We start from the raw sequence: 24,494 nt of genomic DNA, 5'->3' as shown, positions 1-24,494 counted from the left end.
AGTTAACATTTTTCAATTATTAACTTTTAATCATTTGTTTTTTTAACATATGTATTCCCAACGAGACAAAATAATTTGGGTTAAATTAAACCCTCCATTTAATGGCTATAGATGTAGTAGAGGTAAGATCGGGCCTAAAAAAAATCCAGCCCGACCCAACCTGGGGGCGTGGGTCCTAAACCCCGACTTAGCACGAACCCGAGCAATTAACTTAATTTGAGAGACCGAGCCCGAAGTAAACCCGAAGTCTCATATTTTTATTTGTGCGAACTAAGTAGGAAGAGTAGTGATTTTGTCCAACTTCAGGTTGGGCTCGCGCTTAACATCTTCTAGACGAAATATATGCGGAAAGATATGTCTGAAAAGTATTTACACATGTATTGTTTAGATCCATTAATATAATTGAGGTTTACTCACAATCTTGAAATGATGTCTTGATAAATGCAAGATTCAAAAATCACGCAAGATTCAAAATCGCATTTTTAAATCCCAGCTATATTTGTGGCTCTGCACAATACATGATTCATACTGGATTTCTTATTTTAACGGTACTGGCGAAATTAAAAATTGTCTTTGAAAGTCCTTAAAACTGCTTGACTTTGGGTGTGAAAAAGGTGTACAAACCCTGCTCGCCTAACACCCCTTACTACCCCCCCAAAAAAACATCCTTAATTATTGATGTAACTTTGCAAACAGTTTTCAAAAGTTCCTTTTTATCGTTATACTAAAATTTACCAAAAATCTTGTCACTGTAATTTTTGTCTAGGACCCACTGAGTATGGACTGGCGTCTTCATGACCCAGAACCAGTGACAGTTCCTTACTTGAGCCCTCTAGTTTTGTGGAAGGAGCTGGAGACCCTTCTGGAGAATGAGGGTGACCAAGTAATTACAGAGGCTGATATGGTGGACCACCATCCAATCATCTTTTGGAACCTTGTCTGGTACTTCAGGCGGCTAGACCTGCCTAGCAACCTGCCTGGACTTATTCTCACCTCTGAGCATTGCAATAAAGAGTCTCAGGTAACAAATGCAAGTGCACACTAGGCATTGGGCGAGACAAATCCCAGCAGACAAAATGTCGCACGAAACTGTCCACGGAACAGAAGCAAAAGGCGACTAAAAAATGCAAATCCCCGAAAACACTTTAATTGATGTTTTTTTTGTTTGTTTTTGTTTTGTTTTTAAACGATCCATTGTACAGTCTTACTATAACTGGCTAAATTAACTAAACTTGAACATAGTTCACTGAAATAATTAACTTGAAGTTCTATAGTACACTGCCGTTCAAAGGTTTGGGGTCACTCAGACAATTTTGTGTTTACTCTAAAAAAGTCACACGTTTATCTTTCAAATAAGTTATTCAATGTTTTTGTTCTTTTTTTCCATGTTAATGTAATCCTTTTGTTAGACAGTCTCAGATATGGCTTTTCTTTCCCACTCTGCCTTGAAGCCCATTATCTGAGTCACCTTTTGACTGTAGATGTTGACACTTGTCTATTGCGGGGACGTTTTAACCAAGCTGCTAGTTGAGGATCTGTAAGATGTCTATTTCTCAAACTACAGACTCTTATGTACCTGTCATTTAGCCACTTCTCTTCTACTCTGATTAAAGCTTATTTGTGCTGTTCTCTGAAGGGAATAGTACACATGAGATCTTCAATTTCTTAGCAATGTTTTGCATGAAATAGCCTTTATTCCTAAAACTAGAATATATGGCTGTGTTTCGCATGAAAGTTATCTTTCTCTGACCAATTCGAATGCTTAATCACAAATGTGATGCTCCAGATACTCTACTAGCTCAAAGAAAGGTCAGTTTTATAGCCACTATAACCAGCTAATCTCTTTTCAGATCTGCTAATATATTTTCCACAAGGTTTGCTATCATCCATTAGCTTTATAACATAATTCGAAAACACAATGTACTATTAGAAGACTGGAGTGCTGGTTGCTGGAAATGGGCCTCTATTTATCTTTGCAGATATTACAATAAAAAACAGACATTTGCTGCTAAAAGGGTCATTTACCACGTTAACAATGTATGGGGCATATTTTTGATTAGTTTTACATTATCTTCATTAAAAAAACAGTACTGTTCCCTTCTCAGCAAGCCCAAACGTATGAACGTTAATTTATATTTTATTTGATATGCATTGACAACTAAAAACGTAGTTGTACAAACGTATAATTATTTTTTTGCATTTCATATGTTTTATTTCACTAAAATGTTTTACATAAATACAATTACCAAATGCAGTTAATTTATCTGTGACGTTTACAATAATTAAATGCTTGCTTTGAACACAGTCGGAATATGCAGCTATGATGCTTGCCTTATAAAAACAAATATATACTATAATTTGACACTAACTGGCACCCATTTGGTGGAATTGCCATAGTAGGATGGCTGACAATTATTTGTAAAACACAGCCTAGTGTTTACTAATCATAAATCGGAAGAAACTGAAAACAAAATTGTTTTTGTCCCTTATTTTGCAGGGACTATTTATTCTAATCTTGCAAGAAGTACAGGGTCTTATCCTATGCCCAGCTTACATACTTAGTGGAATACCTAGACAGAGAGATAAGTTGTCTTCTTTTGGCAGGTCCCCCGGCAGTGGATGTTAGAGGACAGCAAACATGTGTTAATCCAGATTTTGTGGGACAACTTGAAATTGCAGCATGAGTCCGTACAACCATTTTACATTCTCTGGAACACGTACAGTAAGTCATACATTTGTGTGTGTGCGTGCGGAGTCAAGCAGCATCATTCAGAAAACTATTCAGTTTTATCATGAAGGGTCAGGCATCCATTATAGATTGATAGAAGAAGAGTTTTACGTTACTCCACAATGACAATCAAGACAAACCCACTAATTTAATGGTTTTCCCAGAAAGAAAACTTAAATCTTGTCGCAAATCTTAGGTGACCTTAGGTGAAGTATTTAGAGCGCCTTAGCAAACAGTAGTGGTTACATTTATGATATATGATGTATTGACAAAACGTGCTTCAACATTGTATCATTGTATAATTAATGGCAAAATAATTTACAAAAGACAAGGAACTTATTGTAGCGTCACAAATGCCTACGTTTGTGGGTGACACAATGTATACTTTGAAATGTTTTTATGGTAACTCAAAATATGAGCCAATGTTTTTTTTTCACAAATTATGCTTTATGTATTTAATATAATCTAACTAATTTTTGTGTTGAACGCCGCCTTTTTCCCCCCTGTCGCCTGTTTCGCTACCATTTTCATCATCGGCTCTGTTTGATTGGGTATATTTTGCAAAGTCTGTCACACACAACATTATTTCGGAACCCTGTTCTCATTTGGTTTCAAAAAAGATTCAACGAAGGTAACTCCGTGAAGTATCCAAAAGAGGCACCAAGTTAAACTATGTTGCTATTCTCCCCTACACTTTGGCGAAACATTTTAATGGCCATTTAGACGAGATCTTTCGCAGTTATGAAAGCAAAAACTGAAGCACTTTATTTTTCGGACTAGACATGAATCGTAGTTATTCAGATTACCCAACAGTGGACACCAGAGTTCCACTACAAAAATTCGTTTTTCACTACGAAATTTAATACGTTTTGAGGTGAAAACCCCTGAGCATTGTTTTAATTGATAAGTATTGTCAATTTCGCATTTCATTAATTTTGACAAATAATTTTTAATCCAAAAACAAGGCAAGCCAACACATTTGCTGATGTAAAACACAATTAAATTTGTTCAAACAAAAGCCAATAAACAAATATTTCACCAAAGAAATTTCAGAATGTTTCTAATTTGAATTGGGAACATTGAAGGGTGTAATTTGGAGGAAAGAAAAGAGAAATGGTCTCGAGCGATCCAAATATGGCTTTTTTCTTTAGTAAATCTGGCATTTCTTTGTGGTGGTCAAAGATTGGGTGAACAGATTCCAATTTTGGTACATGCGAAGCCGAAGCAACACTGAGATAGGCCTGGGTTTAGTTCAGTATATATATAGGTAACATTCTTCGGTTATGTTTAATGTTGACGTGGCTCTCTCAAAAAACTTTTGAAATATTTTTGCTTATGGGTCAAAAATTGTCCGCAGCACCAAATCGGCAGTTGTTTAATTTTTTTGTTGCTACAAGTACCCTGAGAGGGTGACGTAGTGGGCCGGGAAATACAAAACAAACTGGCTAAACTTGAATTGGGTTAACTCAAAGTTGACGTAGAGGTAAATGGATGCAAAAAAATCACAGTAAGAACACAGAAGAACTAAATGCACACTAATGGGACAATAAGAGACATAATGGATTAGAGGCTGAGGAAGCTGCTTTGCTTACATGAAGGAGCAAAACACGTCCATGTGGACAAGAATAGGCTAAACAAGACAATGAAACACATGACAACTAAAAACCTGATGAAAACAAACAAACACAGAAGATGACAAGTGGTGTTTCAGTAATGGCTAATTTACTATTTCAACGTCTGACACATTTATTACCGTGAGTCGTAAATACATTGCCATTGTTGTAATTTTTTATTTCATACCTGATGTGTTGATGGCGCAGGGGGACGGCTGGCTCCACTAACAAGCTCTGTCTGCTTTCTTTCTTCCTTCCAGGGCTTAATTGTACTCTGTTGTTAGAAAGTGAGTTCTGTCCTCTGCCTACAGGCATTTGTCTATGATTTGGCTTGTTTTTCCCTTGCATCTGTGTCTGTGAAGGGTCACCTTTTAATTTTCATAGGTTTTGTGTGTTGTAGTATTCCTTATGTGCAATATGTGGCTTAAAAGACAGTGAATGGGGTTTGTTAAATTGGTCGGTGTTGTTTTTGTTAGTGTACACTCACATGCACCTTAGGATTTAGAGAGACATGACTGCTATACTAAAACAGGTTGATATTTTTTTTTTTTACCTAACATCAAAAGATATAACATGATTTTCATTAGTTCAACGGATATGCTAGCAGCACGAATTCCTTGAAGGTATTTAAAAAGACTATTTATTTTTCAACTACACACATAACGTGTAATGTTCCTTCCGGTTGCGATACCAGGGGGGCTTGGGTGAGCAGTGCCCTCGCATATACACACTATGCCTCTCCAAAACAAAAGTAGATTTAGTACTGACACCAGTCTGGCCAGCGCATAAGCTCTCTCGTTCATCTTGTGTATGTCAGTGAACACTAGTGTGGACTCTCCTTCCTCCTACAGCACACGGTGTGTGCGTCGGTCCCCGCAAAGCAGCCCCTCCCAGCATATCTCTTTGTTGTAGTGATAAAAATTCGGTCTTTTTTAAGACGCGGCTATTGGCTTGGCTGCCTTAAAACAGCCCACCGACTCTTTCGGCTCCTGAATGGCTCTTCAGATTTTTTTTTGTTGGTTTATTCCATATGTTACCAATTATTATGTAACATGCACAAAATGGCTTAAAAGGGGAAAAGGCAACAACAACAAAAACAGCAATGAAAAACAAACAAATAAAATAAATAAATAAATAAAATAAAAAAGGAACTAGAGAACTAAAAAAAACACAATAAAAGAACAGAAAATGTATAAAAAGCTAGGAAAAAAGAAACAAAAAGCATGAAATAGATAAGAGAAAGAAAAAAGGATGAGAAACAAAGTAAAAAAATAATATTATTGTCTGCCTAGATTCCCATTGCTGGAGGCTTCTAGTTTTGTTTGGCCCCATTAGCTGCGTGTTTTTTATCGTCCAGCCTAGCGTTTTTCAGCAGAGGCTGCAGCTGCCTTTCATTGATCATTCCAGTTAACCCCAGCTAGCAACCGGCTAGTCTGCCGTGGTCCATTGTTTTATTCCTGACTGGGTTCACATTTGTTGCCATGGCCGTTTTTTGGTGTTTGCTCCATGTTAGCCTGGCAGCTCACTGTGTGTTTTTAATCGGCCAGCCTATAGTTGTTCCACAGAAGCTGCCGCCGCCTTTCATTGAGGGTTTCAGTTGGCCCCTATGAGCAACCGGTTAGCCTGCCATGGTCAATTGCTGTATTTCCGGCTTGGATGTGTTTGTTGCCGTAGCCGTTTTTTGTTTTTGTTCCCGGTTAGCCTGACTGCTTACTGTGTATTTTTGATCGTCCAGCCTATAGTTTCTCCGCGGAGGCTGCAGCTGCCTTACTCGATAGCTCCAGTTAACCCCCGTTAGCAACCGGCTGGCCTGCTATTTATTCCTGTCTGGGTTTGTTTGTTGCTGTAGACGATTTTTTTTTGTCGCTCGCCTCTTGTTGTATCATTATTGCATCCACCTGCAACACAAATTTTAGGCTTTTTCCACAAAAACTACCAAAACTTGGCTTGAAACCTCTTTGACTAATCAACATGTTGACCAAATGCTGACTGGCTTGTGAGGGTGCTAGTACCCTGATAACGTCACAGATCGGGAAGTCAAGACAAGACCGTCTGTATTCAAAATGCATTATCTCAGAAAAAAAATGGAATATATCGATGAAATAATATATAAAGATTTTATGCCAAAACTATGAACAATTTTCTTACATTCTGCATGTTTTAGAATATGGGTATACCTTTCATGTGTCATGTAAGTAAGTCTGCTAAACCAACAGTGCTGGCATAAACTTGTCATTTTGAAACCATTTGCTGAGATTCCCTCGCGTATGGTTTTCTAGACGTCGGATATTCTGTGACGCGAACAGTCCCAAAAGAGGAAAGAGCGTTCACTGAGGAGTTGCTCCACAGCGTGGTGAAGAGCATCCAAAGGAACGATGTCGGACGACCAATGGCTCACCTGCTGGAGCTACAGCATCAGATGATCGGACTCAAAAGGCAAAGGTAGACTGCATCATGCTAAATATTTAGAAAATAGTTAAACGCTGCCCACTATTTATGATCGCGCATTGTGTACACGCAGGTGCCCCCTTAATGCTCTCTTGATGATATGGCTAAAATTACAATTGGTAAACATGCAGGGGATAGTCAGATTAAGATGAGAATATTGCTGACATTCAGGTTTTGTAAGGCCATGTTTCTAAACTGCCAAACCAAATCAAAATCGAAGCACTTTTTCCCCACAATGAAATAAAACTTAAAAGTGATTGAAAAAAACATTTTAAAAGAAGAACTGACCCCCCCCCCCCCCCCCCCATCCCCTCCCGCCAAACCAAAAATCAAAAAACACATATATTATAATTGTTATTCGGGGATCATACTCTTCATTACCACTGAATAGACATTACCATGGAGGTTGAGGCGTGTGATTCATCTATAGTTGGAACACATCCTCCGGTCCTCCTTAAAAAGGGTGATCATGAACGATGCATGAACTTTTCAGTGCCCGATATTTTTGGTGAAGTGATTTCATGATTTTGGCCACCATAGCAACTGTCTTCCTGCGGACCTGCACGAAACATCATCCCTATCAGACCAGACAATCACGAGAGCACTGTCATCTTTTTTTAAAATAAGAAGTTGTATTAAGGTGTTAACTGCCTATTACTATTGGTCCATATTACGCGACTCTCATCACACTGCTTAACTACGCCTACTCACCCTATGAAGCCGCTTACACACACTCATTTGCCAGAAAAAGAAAGCAACACTAGGAAATTGGGCTTCATCGACGTATGGACAATGATCTGATGAAAGCCACTCCTGCCATCTCATGGTGATTTATCAAAATGACATCCTTCCCAGAGGCTTGATACTTACTGATGATCAGTGCCAAACACTTTATAATATTTCTTCAAATACAACAAGAAAATTGTATTTTTACCTTTTAGCACTAAGGAACAATACTTCTGAAAACGTATTTATTCGTTATGACATTTAATGAGATTATGAACTCTGGGCGAATCTCATCCACCCTTTTGGTTTTGCCACTGTGGAGCTTTTATACCACTTTAGTGACTTCAACTTCTTAAAAAAGAGAGTTCACGTTAGCATTTACAGACTCTACTTCTAAAAGTAAGATCTTTTGGAGGAATTGGATAATTTAAAAAAGGGAGGGGGCAATATTGATGAACAAAAATGTCTTCACATTAGTGGCCCTAAGGGAGGATGACATGCCAAAGTATTTTCATGTCTATGGCACTGAATGAGTTAAATATTTCAACAGAGAAAAATAATAAACAAGTCAAAGATGAGTACATGTTAATTAATGCACATTTTTTTTATGTCTTCAGGAACACACTCAATGTTGATGCCATAATCCTTTGTCATAAAATGGAACATTGTCTTTTGTAGGAGCTTGTATAGAGACCTCCTCTTCCTGTCGCTGGTGGCTCTGGGAAAAGACAACATTGACATAGGTGCGTGTTTTCCGTGAAAAAAAGAGAATATAAGGCCCACCCGATGAAAAAACTGCACACAATACTTCAATAAAGGAAAACATTTTGTACAACCGTAAGCCCCACTGGACTGTAAGTAGCAAGTGCCCTCAGTGTAACATGAGATATTTCCAAAGAAAGACAAAATATTTTTCTAAATTTTAACAACATACCTTGGATTCTCCATCCAAAAAATGCTTGTAACAATCTCCCCAATAGAAAACAGCAGAATATACTTTTGTGTGAAAGAATATTTTAAAATGCAACAGTTAAGAACATGGATGAAGTCTATTTTTTTCTTTGCAACAGGGAGAAAAACAAAAACCAGAACATTTTTAATTGTAACCCCCCAAACACACTTCACTTTTATGGCCTTGTTTTGAAACAAACATTCAACCAAATATTGTTTTTTATTGAACGTTGCCCTTTAAGTCAAGTCAAGTCAAGTCATTTTTATTTTATAGACCTTAATCACAAAGAGTCTCAAAGGGCTGCACAGGTTTTTGCACAGACTATTATTTCAGACTATTATTACACCATCCCCTGATCTGAGGTGGCAGTAGCTCAGGAGGTAGAGCGCTCGTCTTGGGATCAAGGGATCCCAGTTCGAATCCCGGCTCGTCCGTGTTACATGTCGAAGTAAGACACTGAACCCCTTATACCCCCAATAAGCAGGTTAGCGTCTTACATGGCTGCAATACAAGGCCGCTATTGGGAAATGTGGAGCACATTGTAAGGCGCTCTGGGAAGTCATTGACTTGAAAAGCGCTATATAAATGCAGATCATCATCACCTGAAACCAACATGAGGGCAAGGAAAAACTCAAAAACCTCAACATGAGGAAAATGAAGAAACCTTGAGAAGGGGACGCACATGTGGTAATCCCCCCTTTCAGGATGACCAGATATTGTCAACAAAAAATATAGGTTATTCATATGCTATAGAGTAGAAGTGTGTTTTAAGCTTAGATTTAAACATTTCCACTGAGGTTGCAGATCGGATCTCAGGGAGAAGAGCATTCCACAGCACCGGTGCCCGGATGAAGAACGCTCTCGAACCTGCGGAACACTTCTTGGCTCTTGGGATCACCAGTAGACCAGCGCTTTCAGAACGAAGGCTTCGGACCGGAACATAGGGGGAGTTTAAATCTGAAAGATATGAGGGAGCAAGTCCATGTATGTTTTGTATAATAGCAAGAGGACCTTGAAATCACATCTTAGGCTAACAGGGAACCACTGCAGGTTAGCCAAAATCGGCGTAATGTGAACGGACTTTCTTGTCCTAGTTAAAAGCCTCGCTGCAGCATTTTGTACCAGCTGAAGGAGACCGGAGAGTAGTGCACTACAGTAATCGAGACGGGAGGTAACAAACGCGTGAATTATAATCTCCGCATCCGACTGAGACAGCATAGGACGAACTTTAGCAATCTTGCGAAGATGGAAGAAAGCGATTGTAGTAATTTTCTTCATGTGTGTTTAAAAGGACAGACCAGGGTCAAATATCATTATCTGCACCGCTTGCGGGGGTGCTGGAGACCATCCCAGCTAATTAACTAATCGATTGTTGAAGTATACAAATAAATAATTAATTTCAAATAAATATAGAAATATGTTTTTTGAAAATCTTCAAATACAAGTGATTAATTAATGACACATATATTTATTTTGGATCCAATTATTTTAATTTTATTGTTTGTTGATGCAACATCCTTTGCAGCCCGATCATCCTGGAAGAGGGATGACCGCATGTGCAGTCCTTTCTCAAGGTTTCTTCATTCTCCTCATGTTGAGGTTTTTGAATTTTACCTTGCCCTCATGTATGTTTTAGATCAGGGGATGGTGTAATAATAATCTGTGGTCTGTGCAGCCCATTGAGACTCCTTGTGATAAAGGGCTATACAAATAAACATGACATGACTTGTTTTTTCCAAGGTGCCGAGTCGTATCTCCTTTTTAATCTATGTTCACGATGTTGTTAATCGATGACAATAAGGAAAATTCAAATTCTTATCCATTCAATTATTTTTATTTTATTCCATTGATCCTTCATAAAGAATACACTCCACTCTTTTTGGCAAGGGAACAGGTGACTGGGAGGTAAACTACTCAAACTATATTACCATTGTCAAAGATGTCTTTGATGGCAACTTTTCAGAGTAAATAGGCAAAAATATTTACAAGATAGTGGTTAGAGATTGGGCTATGGTCTAGTAATAGTGTATAAGAAATAGGGCATCATACCCATAGTGAAAAGTTGGTGCCATAACATTTAGCAGCAACAACAAAAAGTTTGTGTCTGAAAGAAAATGTCCCCCAAAAAGCTGCTAATGTGGGTGTGAATTGATATGAAATGAACCGTTCTCTCTGCAGACGCCTTCGACCGAGAATACAAGCTAGCGTACGATCGTCTGTCATCTGGCCTGGTGAAGTTGACGCGCAACTGTGACCGGCCCCCCAGCACGGGTGTCATGGAGTGCCGCCGGACCTTCGGAGAGCCCTACCTCTAAAATCGTGTCAGGGTCAACTCAGGAAAGTCGGGCAGGTAGTTGCCTACATTGAAAGGGGATCGTCTCCACTCCAAGACTGTTACGGCACACCACAAGTATTTTTCATGCTAACGTGGTGTGCGAAACTTGTAGAAACAGTATTTTATGTTCATTTTAATTGTACAAAATGAGATGTTTTTATTTCAGTGTTATCCGTTGTCCGCCCTGTGGTTGGTCCTCAAGCGATTGTTTAAATCCCATTGTGTTGTTACTTGACTGAACCCATTGATTCAAATCTAATTCGGAACTGATCACCTAAAGCAGATCTGGTCGAGGGCTGCATGTTTTACATGATTTTTTAGTTTTTTCTGCTCCAATACGGGTTATTCCAATCACCAGGATTGTTAACAAGCCCCAACCAGCTTGCTAGCAAGCTGATAACTTGTATCCTCTTGAATTAAGGAAGAGAAACATGCAGCCCTCGAGGACCAGAGTGTTCAGGTCTGACCTAAAGTCACATTTCAAGCAATTATCGAGAGGAAAACAACCAAGGCAAGGGGGAAAGCACAATATGCTATTTTTTTTGTTTACTTTTTGTTTGACAACTGGTACTGATGAAGGAACTCTCGCAAATCAGTCATGGATTAAAGAGATGAGAGGATCTGTAAACGGTAAGGATTTTAATATCAAATGTTTGAACCTTTTTTTCTTCAAACCTTTTCGCCTCCAATGTAATTATGTTTATACCAGAGATGGTTTTAGTATTCCATTGTATATCAAAGTTTGCTTTTTGAAATGCTAGTCGGCATTAACTTTGTATAGCATATGTGATGAAGCTTTTAACAAATATTAAGAAGAGGAGATGGTGGTACACCGACATAAATAGTTGTATTTTTGGAGATAGTTGTATTGTTTTTTGTTTTTATTTTAGGATCAGCCCTATGTAAGGCTTAAGGGATCTGTTTTCCCAACCTGACATTAGGCACTATATCGCAAAGTAGAAAGGAATTTAGAAAAAAAGGACATAACTCCTTCTTGTGATTGGTTTTAAGTGAGGGCCTATACCCCAACTCAAAAATTCCATCCACGTCTCATAATGAGCATTCAAAGAAGAATTTATTTACTGCTCTTTTTTTAATGAGTGACATGACCAAGTCATGATGTGAACGATTTTATTTTTTTTCAACAACAAAAAAAGGGAGACATTGTTTTGTAAACTGTTTACTGTTGAGTATGTTTGCATTCACTTCAGGTCAACAAGTGAAGTCAACAAGCCACCAATAAAAACAAGCAAAACTTGTATAAGGGGAACTACGTGATTTGTAAGCACAATTCTAGGTACAGTGCGGTTTAAAATTATAGCAGTGCAATGTGACTAATCAGAATATCCCTGGTTTTTAGTATTATTATTACATACCAGACAAGTTACCAGTAGGTGCAGTTTATTCTCAGACAACAAGACACGACATTCATAAAAGGAACGCTCCGGAGGCTGCTCAATTGGGCAAGTAGTTATATGGGGTGTGTTAAAAAAATAGTACTGTGGCCACCAATCTCTGACTTCATCAATTTTGGAGAAGAAATAAAACAGGTGTGAATCGGGTGGCGCCTACTCAAACATGATAGGCCAGCACGAGTTAAACATGCATTTGAGGAAAATGGGTCATTCAAGACACTACTCTAATGGACGGAGTTCCCTGATTAAAAAGTTTAATGGAAAGAACCTATTCAAAGGTGCAAAAAATGTTGGCTGTTCAGCTATAATAATATCCAATCCCTTAAAATGAGTTGGAAAAAGAATTAGATGTATGGAAGAAAACCGAGGACAACGATTCAAATGGGCCGGACAATAACCAGAATGTGACAGAAGATGTCTGTGTGAAGCAAAAATATTTTTAAGAATCCCACGCAAAGTACCCCCAGTAAAAGAAAAGGTATGTACAGAAGAGGTTACAATTCGCCAAAGAACACATAAACTGGCCTTAAGAAAAACGGAGGAACATATTTTGGACCGATGAAAGTAAAATTGTCCAGGGGCCACAGACCTGTCTGAGACGACCCCCAAACTCTGAATTCAAACCTCAGTACACATTGAAGACGGTGAAACATGGTGGTGGAAGTATCATGGTCTGGGCAGGTTTCGCCTACTCTGGTGTTGGGCCCATTTATCGCATACCAGGGATCATGGATCGGTTTGTGTATGTCAAAGAGGTTGTGTTGCCTTATGCTGAAGAGGACATGCCCTTGAAATTAGTGTTTCAACAAGAAAATGACCCCAAACACATCAACAAAATTAGTGTTATGGAGTGGCCAGCCCAGTCCCCAGATCTCAATCCAATCGAGAACTTGTGGGTGATACAAAACTGCTGTCTGTGAAGCGAAACCAAGAATTGTAAATGGATTGTGGAATGTTGTTAAGTAATCATGGAGTGAAATAAGAATTGATAGGTGTTGCAAGTTGGTAGACTACCTGCCACACAGATGTAAAGCACTTATGAAAAAACAGTGGTCATGCAACCAAATATATTAGGATTGCTTAATCTTACATTTATGGGGAAATACAAAATAGTTCGTACAGTCAACAGCAGACACTGCTATTTGTTAAACACACCCCTTTTAACTATTTGCCCAATTACAAAGCCTTCAGAGCGTGCCTGTTATGAATGCTGGTCTTTGTTTTCTGAGACTACTGAACCTACTGGTAACTTATTTGGCATGTAACAATTAAAAGAAATATCAAAACCTGAGATGGTCTGGTTAGTCACATTGCACTGCTATTATTTTGAAAAGCACTGTCTGAAAAAAATCACATGAGGGTATTTCTGAATGTGCATCCTATAATCAGGTGCACTTTATTGACCCTTTGCACGTGACATCACGTTGCCTTCTCTGGCACAATAGGATCCATGACGGACAGCAAGAAGCACTTGAGCGAACGACAGTCGAACAACCAGTTGAGTTGAAACAAATAACCCCGACAGAAGAATAAGCAAAACTTTTTAACCATGCTGATTTATTCCTGTGTGGTGGGCAAGCTTCTAAGCCCTTTTTGGAATTGTGTCCATTTTGATGAAGACAGAAGACGACAATCTTTATCTGCAGTCTAACGACGGCACAACACTGGCATGCTGGCAGCCTTCAAGTATTCCAGGATTTGCCGTCAACATTTTTTACAAGGTATGTTTGATGTATTTCCAAGCAATTAGATACAAGCCATGTCAAAAACACTCAATATAATAAGTTAGCTTGTGCTAACTAGCAACATTAGTGTTTTACCGTTGCCATTTCTTACTGTGTAAATTAGTCAAGTCATTTTTATTTGTATAGCCTTAAATCACGAAGAGTCTCAAAGGGCTTCACAGATTATTACACTATATTACAAAGACTATTTTTCAGAATATTATTATACGTTCCCCTGCTCTGGAGCCGACGAGAAGAGTAGGTTATTCATATGCTATAGAGTAGAAGTGAGTTTTAAGCTTGGATTTAAACATTTCCACTGAGGTTGCAGATTGGATCTCAGGGGGAAGAGCATTCCATAGCACCGGTGCCCGGATGGAGAACGCTCTCGAACCAGCAGAACACTTCTTTGCTCTTGGGATCACCAGAAGACTGGCACTCTCTGATCGTAGGCTTCGGACCGGGACATAGGGGGAAATCAGATCTGAAAGATAAGAGGGAGCAAGTCCATGTTAGCTGCTTTTATTGTGATTAACCAAATTTTCAAAATGGTAATCTCCTGAATATCACATGTATTGAAAAATGTTATGTGCTCTTCCATAGAGCTTACTACGCTGAAATGAACTGCAAAATTACCAACATACAAAATAAGAGACGAACAATCTGAAGAGAAAATGTCATTTTTCCAAAATATTTTTGACATGCTCAAAAGTGATATTTTTTGGGGGTATTAACTCCTTAAATGCCCCGTACTAAACTGTTCTATTTGATTTGTCAATAATTTAGACAGTCATTTTAGTAACGATTGCACGTCGAGGATGCACTTGTCAGCAAAATAAAGCACAATAACGGCTACAAATAACTGGTTTGCATCCAGACTTTGATAAGCTTTTAGATCAGCATCGGTGATACTCCATTTACATAATAATGGTACAGATGGTGTGGACTGAAGTCAAGCAGACCGGACAATTCTGTTAAATGTGTGAATGGCAGGAAGAAGACTTTATTGGTCGGTAGCTAGCATGGTTAATGCCCTCCTCCGGTTCTCCAAATAGCACTTTTTAAGCTTTCCAACAAGGTCAGCCACCTCATCCGACAGCTGCACAATATTTGTTTAACTGGTCATTGCCAATGGTGTTTAATGTTATAGCTGTTCATGTTGTTTTCTGTTTACTGGCCTCACCCACTGTTTATCTTGGGTTACTACTGTCCATCATGGTGTCTGTCACTTGGTAAGGTCACGTGTGCAAAGGGTCTATTGTCCGGAAAATATTGTGCATTGAAAGGTACTGTAGTTTGAAAATTAGTGGTGCAAACTAAACAAAACCACAAGTTATAATGTACGTATAGTCTTACGACCCACTAACAAGATTATTATACCGAAAGGTAAAATGGGAAAACCTTATGTTAGGTTAATAATATCGATTTGATCCAAGTACTTACTCAGTATCGATCATATCCGCCAAGCCTTATCCCACACTGCTAAGTGACTGTTCTATGGCTTTAATGGTTGGCCACATCAAAATAAGCTTTCTCATTGACCATGAACAGGATCTGGGCCAAGCTATCCAGTATTCTGAGGTTGGCTAATTAAAATGCAAATAAGCATTAGTAAGACAGATCCTAAATTTTGTCTGAAAACCCTTTTTTTTTCATTGAATTTTAAAGTTGGATAATATACTCCTAGGCAGCATGGCGGCGCAGTGGTTAGCACTTGTGCGGCACAGTTCATGTCATGGGAACCTGTCGTGGGTTCAAATCCAGCTCCGGACTTCCTGTGCGGAGTTTGTATGTTCTCCCCGTGCTTGCGTGGGTTTCCTCCGGGCACTCCGGTTTCCTCTTACATTCCAAAAACATGCATTTCAGGTGAATTGGCCGGTCCAAATTGTCCCTAGGTGTGAATGAGCGAATGAGTTGTCTGTCCCTGTGTGCCCTGCGATTGGCTGGCAACCAGTTCAGGGTGTCCCCTGCCCACTGCCCGGAGATGGCCGGGATGGGCTCCAGCCCCCCCCCCCCCCCCCCCCCCCCCCGCGACCCTAATGAGGATAAGCGGTACGGCTAATGAGATGAGAATATACTCCTAATGTCCCAAAAATATTTACTTATCAATCTCCCCCACATAATACTTTTATTTACTTTTTCTGTGTTTCTACAAAACATTTGGTTCCCATGAATTCGATGACTTTGAATGCTTTGGCTGTTTCATGCCGATTTTGTTTGGAATGATGCAATGTTTAATAATAAAAAGGTACAGTGGGTGGAGAATGGAATATAATGCACTGCAGAAGATACGTCATGCAAATGGAGGATATGAAGAAGGAGTAAAGGAATTGTTAATAGAAAGATTGCCGGACCCAGATAATAGGCCTCAACGATTGATTATTTTGCACTTTTTGAGGAGTACGAGACTTGGTATTTGGTTTTAAGAAGCGGAACGGTGAAGAGGATCAGTGATGATAGGGGGCGGTAATGCACCGACATGAATGTGCCAACCCCCGTTATACTTGAAGAGGAAGAAGCTGGAGAAAATGGTGGCACCAAAATAATGGTGCCAACCACCGGTAAACTTAAGAGTTGATGATGAATAAGAAAAAGGAATCAATGGCGGTGCGAGACGGACTTGGGGAGACTTTCGTCCTCCGGGCTGCGAGGATAGCAGCCGTGGTAGCGTTGTACTGGTTCGTTTCCATAACGATGGTGTTCCTCAACAACCATCTTCTGGACAGTCGTCAACTTGACGCGCCGCTTTTCGTGACATTCTTTCAATGTGTGGTGACGGTAGCACTGTGTTGGCTCATGCACTTTTTATCCGCCGCGTGTCCGCACTTGATCGACTTTCCGTCGGTCAGATTCGACGTGAAGACGTCCCGAGAAGTTTTGCCCCTGTCGGTTGTCTTCATCGGCATGATAACCTTCAACAACTTGTGCCTCAAACACGTCGGAGTGGCCTTCTACACAGTGGGACGTTCCCTCAGCACTGTATTTAATGTGCTGCTTTCTTATGTTGTCCTGAAACAGAGCACTTCCTTTAAAGCCGTATTGTGCTGTGGGATCATTTTGGGTACGTACACGCTCATCGTTCACTTCTACGGAAGACAGATCTTGCAATGTATAATCTATGAATAAATACCATAATTCGGTGGCAGGCCTTAAATTTCACACCTAGGTCTTCAGTAGTGCTACATCTAAATCAATATAAAACTTTTATGGCTATAAAACTTTACTGTATCTACAGCTGCGACACGTTTAAAAGTCTTCGATAAGAACCTCATAGAATTGCAATACACCTACATAAATCTGTATTGTCTTTGCTGTCCTATTTATTTCGTATGTCTGGACTGCATATCATTCCTTGTTGTTCCGATCGAGCGCTGTGCTGTTCCACTGTTGATCAATGTGCAGCAGCACTTGCAGGTGATTGAAGTGGCAATTTCAGCGGGGTCCCCTTGCGACAGCAACAGGCAGTTAGTTGATTTCAGTTGTACGCGTGAATCTTGTTAGATACCTGTGTTTGTTAGTGACGGCAGCAGTTTCTCTTTGATTGTAATTATTTGAGGATACAGGGAATGTACCTTGTGTATATAGTCAAGTCATGCCCTTCATCAGTCTCAAAGGGCTTCACAGACCACAGAATGTCAACACCTAATGTGTAGCTTTGTTTTTCAGTACTATGCTTGATCATTCAGCCTGCTTTATAACATACCCTACAAATTGGAAGAAAAAAGATCAGTCACACGTACATTACAATCATGCAAATGCATTTTTCTTGATGTACTTTATTATAAGTACGAGACCAGTCTGTGACTTTTTTTGGCGCCTACAAAAAAACAAAACGGTTTTAGGTCAGAGGATGGTGTAATAATAGTCTGTGGTTTGCAATTATCTGTGGTCTGTACATCCCTTTGAGACTCTTTCGAATTAAGGGCTATACAAATAAACATGACTTGACTTGATAATATTATTTAGGAATACAGCCACATTTTACCCACCAAAAATATTTTATTTGTGTACAAAATCCATCCTTTCTTTCCTTGAGAAGATATTGATTGCTGTCGTCCAGTTTATCAGTGCATTTTAGTTAGCTTGTTTGGAAACAAAGCAAAATTTCAAGCATTTATAAGCCCTTCACTCAAAAGCCAGCACTTTGAAATCCATGATTTACACTGGATTTCTTCATTTAATGTTACTGGAGTAAATGGAAAATTGCCCGTGAAAGTCCTTAAAAAGTGCTTGAATTTGGCCATGAAAAGGTGTACAAACACTGTACTTTAATATGACTTAAATGCACGTTATATATATATTTTTTTGAAGGGGAAACGCTACTTCACAGATTTTCATTTTTCTCGGGTGGTTCTGGTCCCCATTATCTGAGGGATCTCTGTTTAATCCAGAGTTCATACGGGTACTTGAAATCCCTGAAAATGCTTGAATTTTTAATGTTGCGTTTTCAAAGTTTGAAAAGTGCTTGTAAGTGCTGGAAATTATTGCCAAGCATTTACAAGTCTATGATGCCGCCACAGCTCTCCGGCGGGCTCACTTTGCCATTACATGTCGTCTTTCCTCGTGATTAACGGTGGCTGTTATTTGTTTGTATGGCATTGGCCTATGAAGCGTCATCGCTCTCTACAGTTTACGCCCACGTAAACCGCACCACAAAATGTATAGACATTAATTCTTGGCCATGAAAAAAATTAGGGTGGCGTTATCAGTGGTAAATTGTAATGGGAAGAACTTCCTACAACTGAAAATGTAACCGTCATGTCATTGTCATATTTACCCAACACAGATATGGGGAGATAAACAAATATATTGGTGATTAACTCCAGATCTAAAAATCACGTCTTGATAAATGCACACGCAAGATTAAGAATCGCAGATATATTTGTGGATCTGCAAAAAAAAAAAAAACATTAACACTGGACTTTTTATTTTAATGGTACTAGAGAAGGGATGTCAAACTCATTTTAACTCTGGGGGCCACATGATAAAACAAACATTCTCTCGGTGGCCGAACTAGTAGATTAGAGAGAAAGAGAGCGGGTGGAACAAAGAAAGAGAGACAGAAAAAAGAGAGTGTGAGAAACAAGAGATAAAAAGAGAAATGGTGAGAGAGGGTGAAAGAAAGATGAAGAAAGAAATACAAAGAGAAATGGAAAGGGAGTAGGCCAGAAAGCAAGAGAGCAAAATGGAGGAAAGGAAGAAAGAGAAAAAGAAGGTTAAAAGGCACAGAGCAGACTAAGAGGAACATGGAAAGAGAAAAAAGAGACAGAGAGTGAAAGAGAGAGAAAAAAAAGAGAAATTCAAGTACAGCGTTCGTGAGAGGCACCTGGCTTTGGCAACATTAAGTGGACATATTTCAACCTGCTGCTCTATTTCCCTTGCGCTTCCCTCAGCGTTGTCTCGCGGGCCGGATTCAACCCCTTAGCCGGCCTGATCCCATGGGCCGGATCATTTGACACTCCTGTTACTAGAGAAATTGAAAAATTTGGCTTTGAAAGTCATTTTGAAAGTGCTTAAATTTGTCCGTGAAAAATGTGTACGAACCCTGATAAATTTTAACTTGTATCTTCAGATAAATTTGACAATCTATTATTCTAGTAGTGATGAATGCAGCTCTGTCCAGAATCAACAAATTATGATTTAATAAAGGAAAACGTTTAGGTTCTGTTAATTGTACCTTTTTTAGAAAATAATAATTACACAATGTCTAGCTTTTTTGGGCAGTACGACGGCGCAGTGGTTAGCACGTGTGCGGCAATTTTCCGAGGTCATGAGATTGAACCTTCCTGTGTGGAGTTTGCATGTTCTCCCCGTGCTTGCATGGGTTTCCACCGGGCACTCCAGTTTCCTCCAGCATTCCAAAAACATGCATGTCAGGTTAATTGGCCGTTCCAAATTGTCCCAAGGTGTGTGTAAGCGAGTGAATGCTTGTATGTCTCTGTGCCATATGACTGGCTGACAACCCTTTCAGGGTGTCCCCTGCCTGCTGCCCGAAGACTGCTGGGATTGGCTCCAGCACCCCCGCGACCCTGCTGAAAATAGTCGGTGCGGATAATGGATGGATGGATGGACGGATGAATGTCTACCGTTTCAAACTGGGGCCTTAAAAATGTCCCTACTTTTTTTTTCTATTTCAGGTGGATTCTGGCTTGGTGTGGATCAGGAATCCATGGCAGGGTCCCTTTCCTGGACTGGGGTCTTTTTTGGTGTTGCCGCCAGTGCTTTCGTGTCTCTCAACGCAATCTTTACCAAGAAAGTCATGCCGGCAGTTGATGGAAATATTTGGAAACTGTCTTACTATAACAATATCAATGCCTGCATCCTCTTCCTCCCGCTCATTCTGCTCTTTGGGGAGATGGGCGCCCTCGCCAGCTTCAGCCGTCTCACTGATCTGAGGTTTTGGGGCATGATGACACTCGGGGGCGTGTTTGGGTTCGCTATCGGCTACGTCACGGGTTTGCAAATCAAATTTACGAGCCCGCTGACGCATAATGTGTCCGGGACCGCCAAAGCCTGCGCCCAGACTGTTATTGCAGTCGTGTACAACTCCAGCAGTAATAGCCTTCTATGGTGGACCAGTAACATGTTGGTTCTGGGCGGTTCTTCAGCTTACACGTGGGTCAAGAGTCAAGAAATGAAAAGGACTCCTTCCAAGGTTCAGGAATTCACAAAAGAAAATTTGAAATACAGGGAGAAAGGAAACACAGGGGTATAGTATTTCCCTTTGAAAGCAAATTGCAAATGCTTCAAATGTTCTGAATTTCTTACCCAGCCTAGGGGACATCAGGGATTGGGCATTGGACATGCTGGATTTATTGCCAGCCAATCACAGGGGACACATAGACTTACAACCACACACTCATCCATACCTACGGACATTATGCACTTTTTAGTGGGTTAGGGTTCAACCCAAATGAATAATTTGGTGTAACGATGTGAAGTCATATATTTTTGTACTAATACTTCCTTTTTTACGTACGAAACAAATACAGTGCCTTCCAAAAGTATTGGCCTCCCTCAAAAACGTTTTGACATATTTGCCATATTTCAAGCTTCAAACCTATCAATAAAAAACTCAAAATAGTTTCTAAGAATCAATGTCAGAAATAATTGTGAAAAGAGACCATTATCTACCCCAACTTTTTGTATCGCACTGACAAAGAACTGAACAGTAGGCATTCAAAAGATATTGCCCACCTTTAAATTAATCCTTTGTACAACCTCCCTTTACTGCTATCACAGCCCCAAGTCTTTTTGGGGATGTCTCTAAAGGTTTTGCACATATTAAAACGGAAATATTTGCCAATTCTTCTTTACAAAATAGAACAAGTTCCTTAAGGTTTGACGGTGAACTTTTTCTCCATACTATTTTTCAGCCCTTTCCACATATGCTCTATACCACAGGTGTCAAACAGGCGGCCCGCGGGCCACATCAGGCCCGTAAGGGATTGAATCTGGCCCGCGAGACAACACTCAGAGAAGTGCAAGAGAAAAACAAGCTGCAGGTTGAAATATGTCAACTTGATGTTGCCAAAGCCTGGTGGCTCTCACAAAGACACTGGACTTGTATTTATTTCTCTCTCTCTCTCTCTCTGTTTCTCTGTCTCTGTCTCTCTGTCTCTCTGTTTTCTCCCACTCTGCCACTGTCTCTTTCACTCTCTGTGTCTCTTTTTCTCTTCCTTTGTTCCTTTGTTGACACTCGACTTGTATTTATTTCTCTCTCTCTCTCTCTCTTTTTTCTCCACCCCTTTTTTCCAACTCTGTCTCTTTCAATCTCCGTGTCTCTCTTTTTCTCTTCCTTTGTCGCTCTTTGTCTCTTTCTCTCTGTGTATCTTTTAACCTCTTTTGCTCTAACTTCCTTTTTTCCTTTTCTCTCTTTTCTCTCTTTTCTCTTTCTCTCTTCATACCCCTTGTGCTTTCTTTTCTCTTTTCTCTCCTTCTGTCTTTCTATTTCTCTTTGGATTTCTTTCTTCCTCTCCCTTTCTTTTCCCCCCTCTCATGACTTTTTATCTATTTTGTTTCTCACGCTCTCTCCCTCTCTCTCTTTTTCTTTCTTTGTCCCGCCCTCTATCCTTTTCCCTCCCTTTTTCTCTTATTTCTTTATCTCTTTTTCTTTCTCTTTAATCTACTAGTTCGGCCCCTGACAGAATGTTTGTTCTATCGTGTGGCCCCCGAGTTAAAATGAGTGACACCCCTGCTCTATAGGATTGATGGCTGGACTTTGGCTTGGCAACTCTCCCACTTTTACATTGTTAATTTTAAACCATTGCATTGTAGATTTTGATTTATGTTTAGGGTTGTTGTCTTGTTGGAATGGGAACCTGGGCCCAATTCTCACGTCTCATGCAGAGTCCAACTGAATCTGCCAAAATCACTCCGTACTTTGCTCTAACCATCTTCCCAGCCACTCTACCCATCTTCCCAGTCCTCGATGAAGAAAATCAACCCCAGAGCATGATGCTGCCACCACCATGTTTGACAGTGGGGATGGTGTTATCGTGGGTGTTACTCTTACGCCAAGCATAACACTTTCCGTTATCCCCAAAAGTTCCATTTTGGTTTCATCTGACCAGAGCACCATGTTTCACGTGTTTTTTGGTGAGAGGAAACCGTAGTGCCCAAAGGAAACCCATGCAAGCACAGGAAGAACATGCAAAGTCTGCACAGGAAGGCTGGTAGCTGGATTTGATCCCATGACCTCAGAACTTTGCCACGGTAGAGCTAACCACTGTGCTGCCGTGCCACGTCCTGGGGAATCCAATAGTCAAGTCAAGTCACATTTATTTATATAGCCCTCAATCACAAAAATGTCTCAAAGGACTGCACAGGATTACAATTACCTGATCTTAAACCAACATGCAAGGAACAACTCAAAACCTCAGCGTGAGGAAAAAGAGAAACCTTGAGAAAGGACCTCACAAGTGGTAATCCCCCTTCCAGGATGACCAGGGTGAATCACAATTGGCATTACTATACACAAGCATAGTAAACACTAGGTAACGTGTTGAAAATTTGTCCGGAAAGTGCATGACAGCAGCGACGCCCACAGCCTGTAAACTAGTCCAGAAAGTCTATGACGGCCACGACACAGTTTCCCATCTTTGCCAGCTGGTCCATGCAGGCGTTTACATGCTTCAGGTCAAATGCTGGTCCGCTAACTCATCTCCAAATCGTCCTCCTTCGTATCACCACCAGGCAGGCAGTCGGAAAAAGACAGGACAATACAGAATATGAGGTCGGCATCAATCATAAGCTTTGGAATAGAAATGTGTCTTAAGCCTCGATTTAAAAACTTCAATTGAGGTTGCAGATCTCCGGAGGCAGGGCATTCCATAACACCGGGACCCGGATTGAGAACGCTCTCAAGCTTGCAGACTTCTTGGCTCTCGGAGTCACAAGTAGACCGGCATTTTCCGAGCGCAGACTCCGTGCATGAACATAGGGGGAAATCAAATCGGAGAGATAAGAGGGTGCAAGTCCATGCAAACATTTATATGTTAATAAGAAAACCTTAAAGTCACATCTTAAGTGGACTGGGAGCCAGTGCAAGTTAGCCAATACAGGAGTAATATGCTCAAACTTTTTGGTCTTAGTCAAAAGTCTAGCTGCCGCATTCTGAACCAGCTGCAAACTTTTAATGCTAGACATCGGGAGACCAGAAAGCAATACATTACAGTAATCAAGCCGAGAAGTAATAAACGCATGAATTAAAACCTCTGCATCTGATTGGGACAGCATCGAACAAATCTTCACAATATTACGGAGGTGGTAGAAAGCTATTCTAGTAATATTTTTCACGTGTGACTGAAACGACAGATTAGGATCAAATATAACACCTAGGTTTTTGACCAAGTCACTTTGGGTGATATTACATTTGTCTAGGTTCAGGGTAGTGTTTGAAAACAACTCACGATAGTGAGCTGGACCAATAATCAACATTTCAGTTTTTTCTGGGTTAAGGCATAAAAATTAAGTGACATCCGTCTTTGAATCTCAGTAAGGCAAGCCTCCAGATTTCTACAACTTGAATGTCCAGTTGTCTCCAGTGCCACATACAGTTGAGTGTCATCTGCATAGCAATGGAAACTAATATTATACTTGCGGATAATGTCACCAAGCGGGATCATACAAATACTAAAAAGAAGGGGGCAAAGTACAGAGCCTTGTGGAACACCACAGGGGACATTAGATTGTTTAGAGATCAGATTGCCATAGTTAACACATTTCATCCTGTCTGACAGGTAGGACCTAAACCACGAGAGTACAGTTCCTGAGATACCAATGCATTCCAGACGAACCAGTAATATGTTGTGGTCGACAGTATCAAAAGCAGCACTGAGATCCAGCAGCAGTAACATTGATGAGGCACCGGAATCTATTGCTCAAAGGAGATCATTGGTGACTTTAGCCAGGGCTGTCTCAGTAGAGTGATTTGCCCTAAATGCTGACTGGACAGTTTCAAAGAGGTTATTTTCTGACATGAAGTCATTTAGCTGCTGTGCAATGACCTTTTCAAGTAATTTTGCAAAAAAATGGCAGGTTTGACACTGGCC

The 24,494-nt window shown here is 40.2% G+C and overlaps 2 protein-coding genes across 5 annotated transcripts in view; both read left to right on the top strand.

The window, feature by feature from the left end:
- The window catches only part of LOC148367289 (C-myc promoter-binding protein-like), a 54,279-nt gene extending 42,213 nt beyond the window's left edge, over window positions 1-12,066 (top strand). For 3 of the 4 annotated variants that reach the window (XM_088334149.1, XM_088334148.1, XM_088334150.1), the window contains 6 exons: window positions 767-1,021; window positions 2,605-2,722; window positions 4,602-4,628; window positions 6,621-6,783; window positions 8,194-8,258; window positions 10,646-12,066. In XM_088334149.1, the coding sequence (XP_088190275.1) occupies window positions 767-1,021; window positions 2,605-2,722; window positions 4,602-4,628; window positions 6,621-6,783; window positions 8,194-8,258; window positions 10,646-10,782 (765 nt within the window). In that variant the 3' untranslated portion in view covers window positions 10,783-12,066. The remainder of the gene's footprint in view (window positions 1-766; window positions 1,022-2,604; window positions 2,723-4,601; window positions 4,629-6,620; window positions 6,784-8,193; window positions 8,259-10,645) is intronic. The other variant, XM_088334151.1, reaches the window with a different exon arrangement.
- Window positions 12,067-16,434: 4,368 nt separating this feature from the next.
- Window positions 16,435-21,027, top strand: slc35c1 (solute carrier family 35 member C1). The gene is made up of 2 exons (XM_088334146.1): window positions 16,435-17,002; window positions 20,079-21,027. Exons 1-2 carry the CDS (start codon window positions 16,519-16,521, stop codon window positions 20,654-20,656), a joined length of 1,062 nt encoding a protein of 353 aa, XP_088190272.1. The 5' UTR covers window positions 16,435-16,518; the 3' UTR covers window positions 20,657-21,027.
- Window positions 21,028-24,494: the final 3,467 nt, after the last annotated feature.

Source organism: Urocampus carinirostris, chromosome 4 (assembly GCF_059441175.1).
Source record: "Urocampus carinirostris isolate Australia breed hairy pipefish chromosome 4, RoL_Ucar_1.0, whole genome shotgun sequence".
Taxonomy (NCBI): domain Eukaryota; kingdom Metazoa; phylum Chordata; class Actinopteri; order Syngnathiformes; family Syngnathidae; genus Urocampus; species Urocampus carinirostris.
This window is presented reverse-complemented; position numbering and strand designations above follow the sequence as displayed.

Excerpts from the sequence above, each read along its gene's own strand:
- slc35c1 (XM_088334146.1), top strand. The coding sequence starts at position 16,519 with ATGATGAATAAGAAAAAGGAATCAATGGCGGTGCGAGACGGACTTGGG. Across the intron at positions 17,003-20,078 it reads GTGCTGTGGGATCATTTTGG|GTGGATTCTGGCTTGGTGTG; the intron begins GTACGTACACGC and ends TTTCTATTTCAG.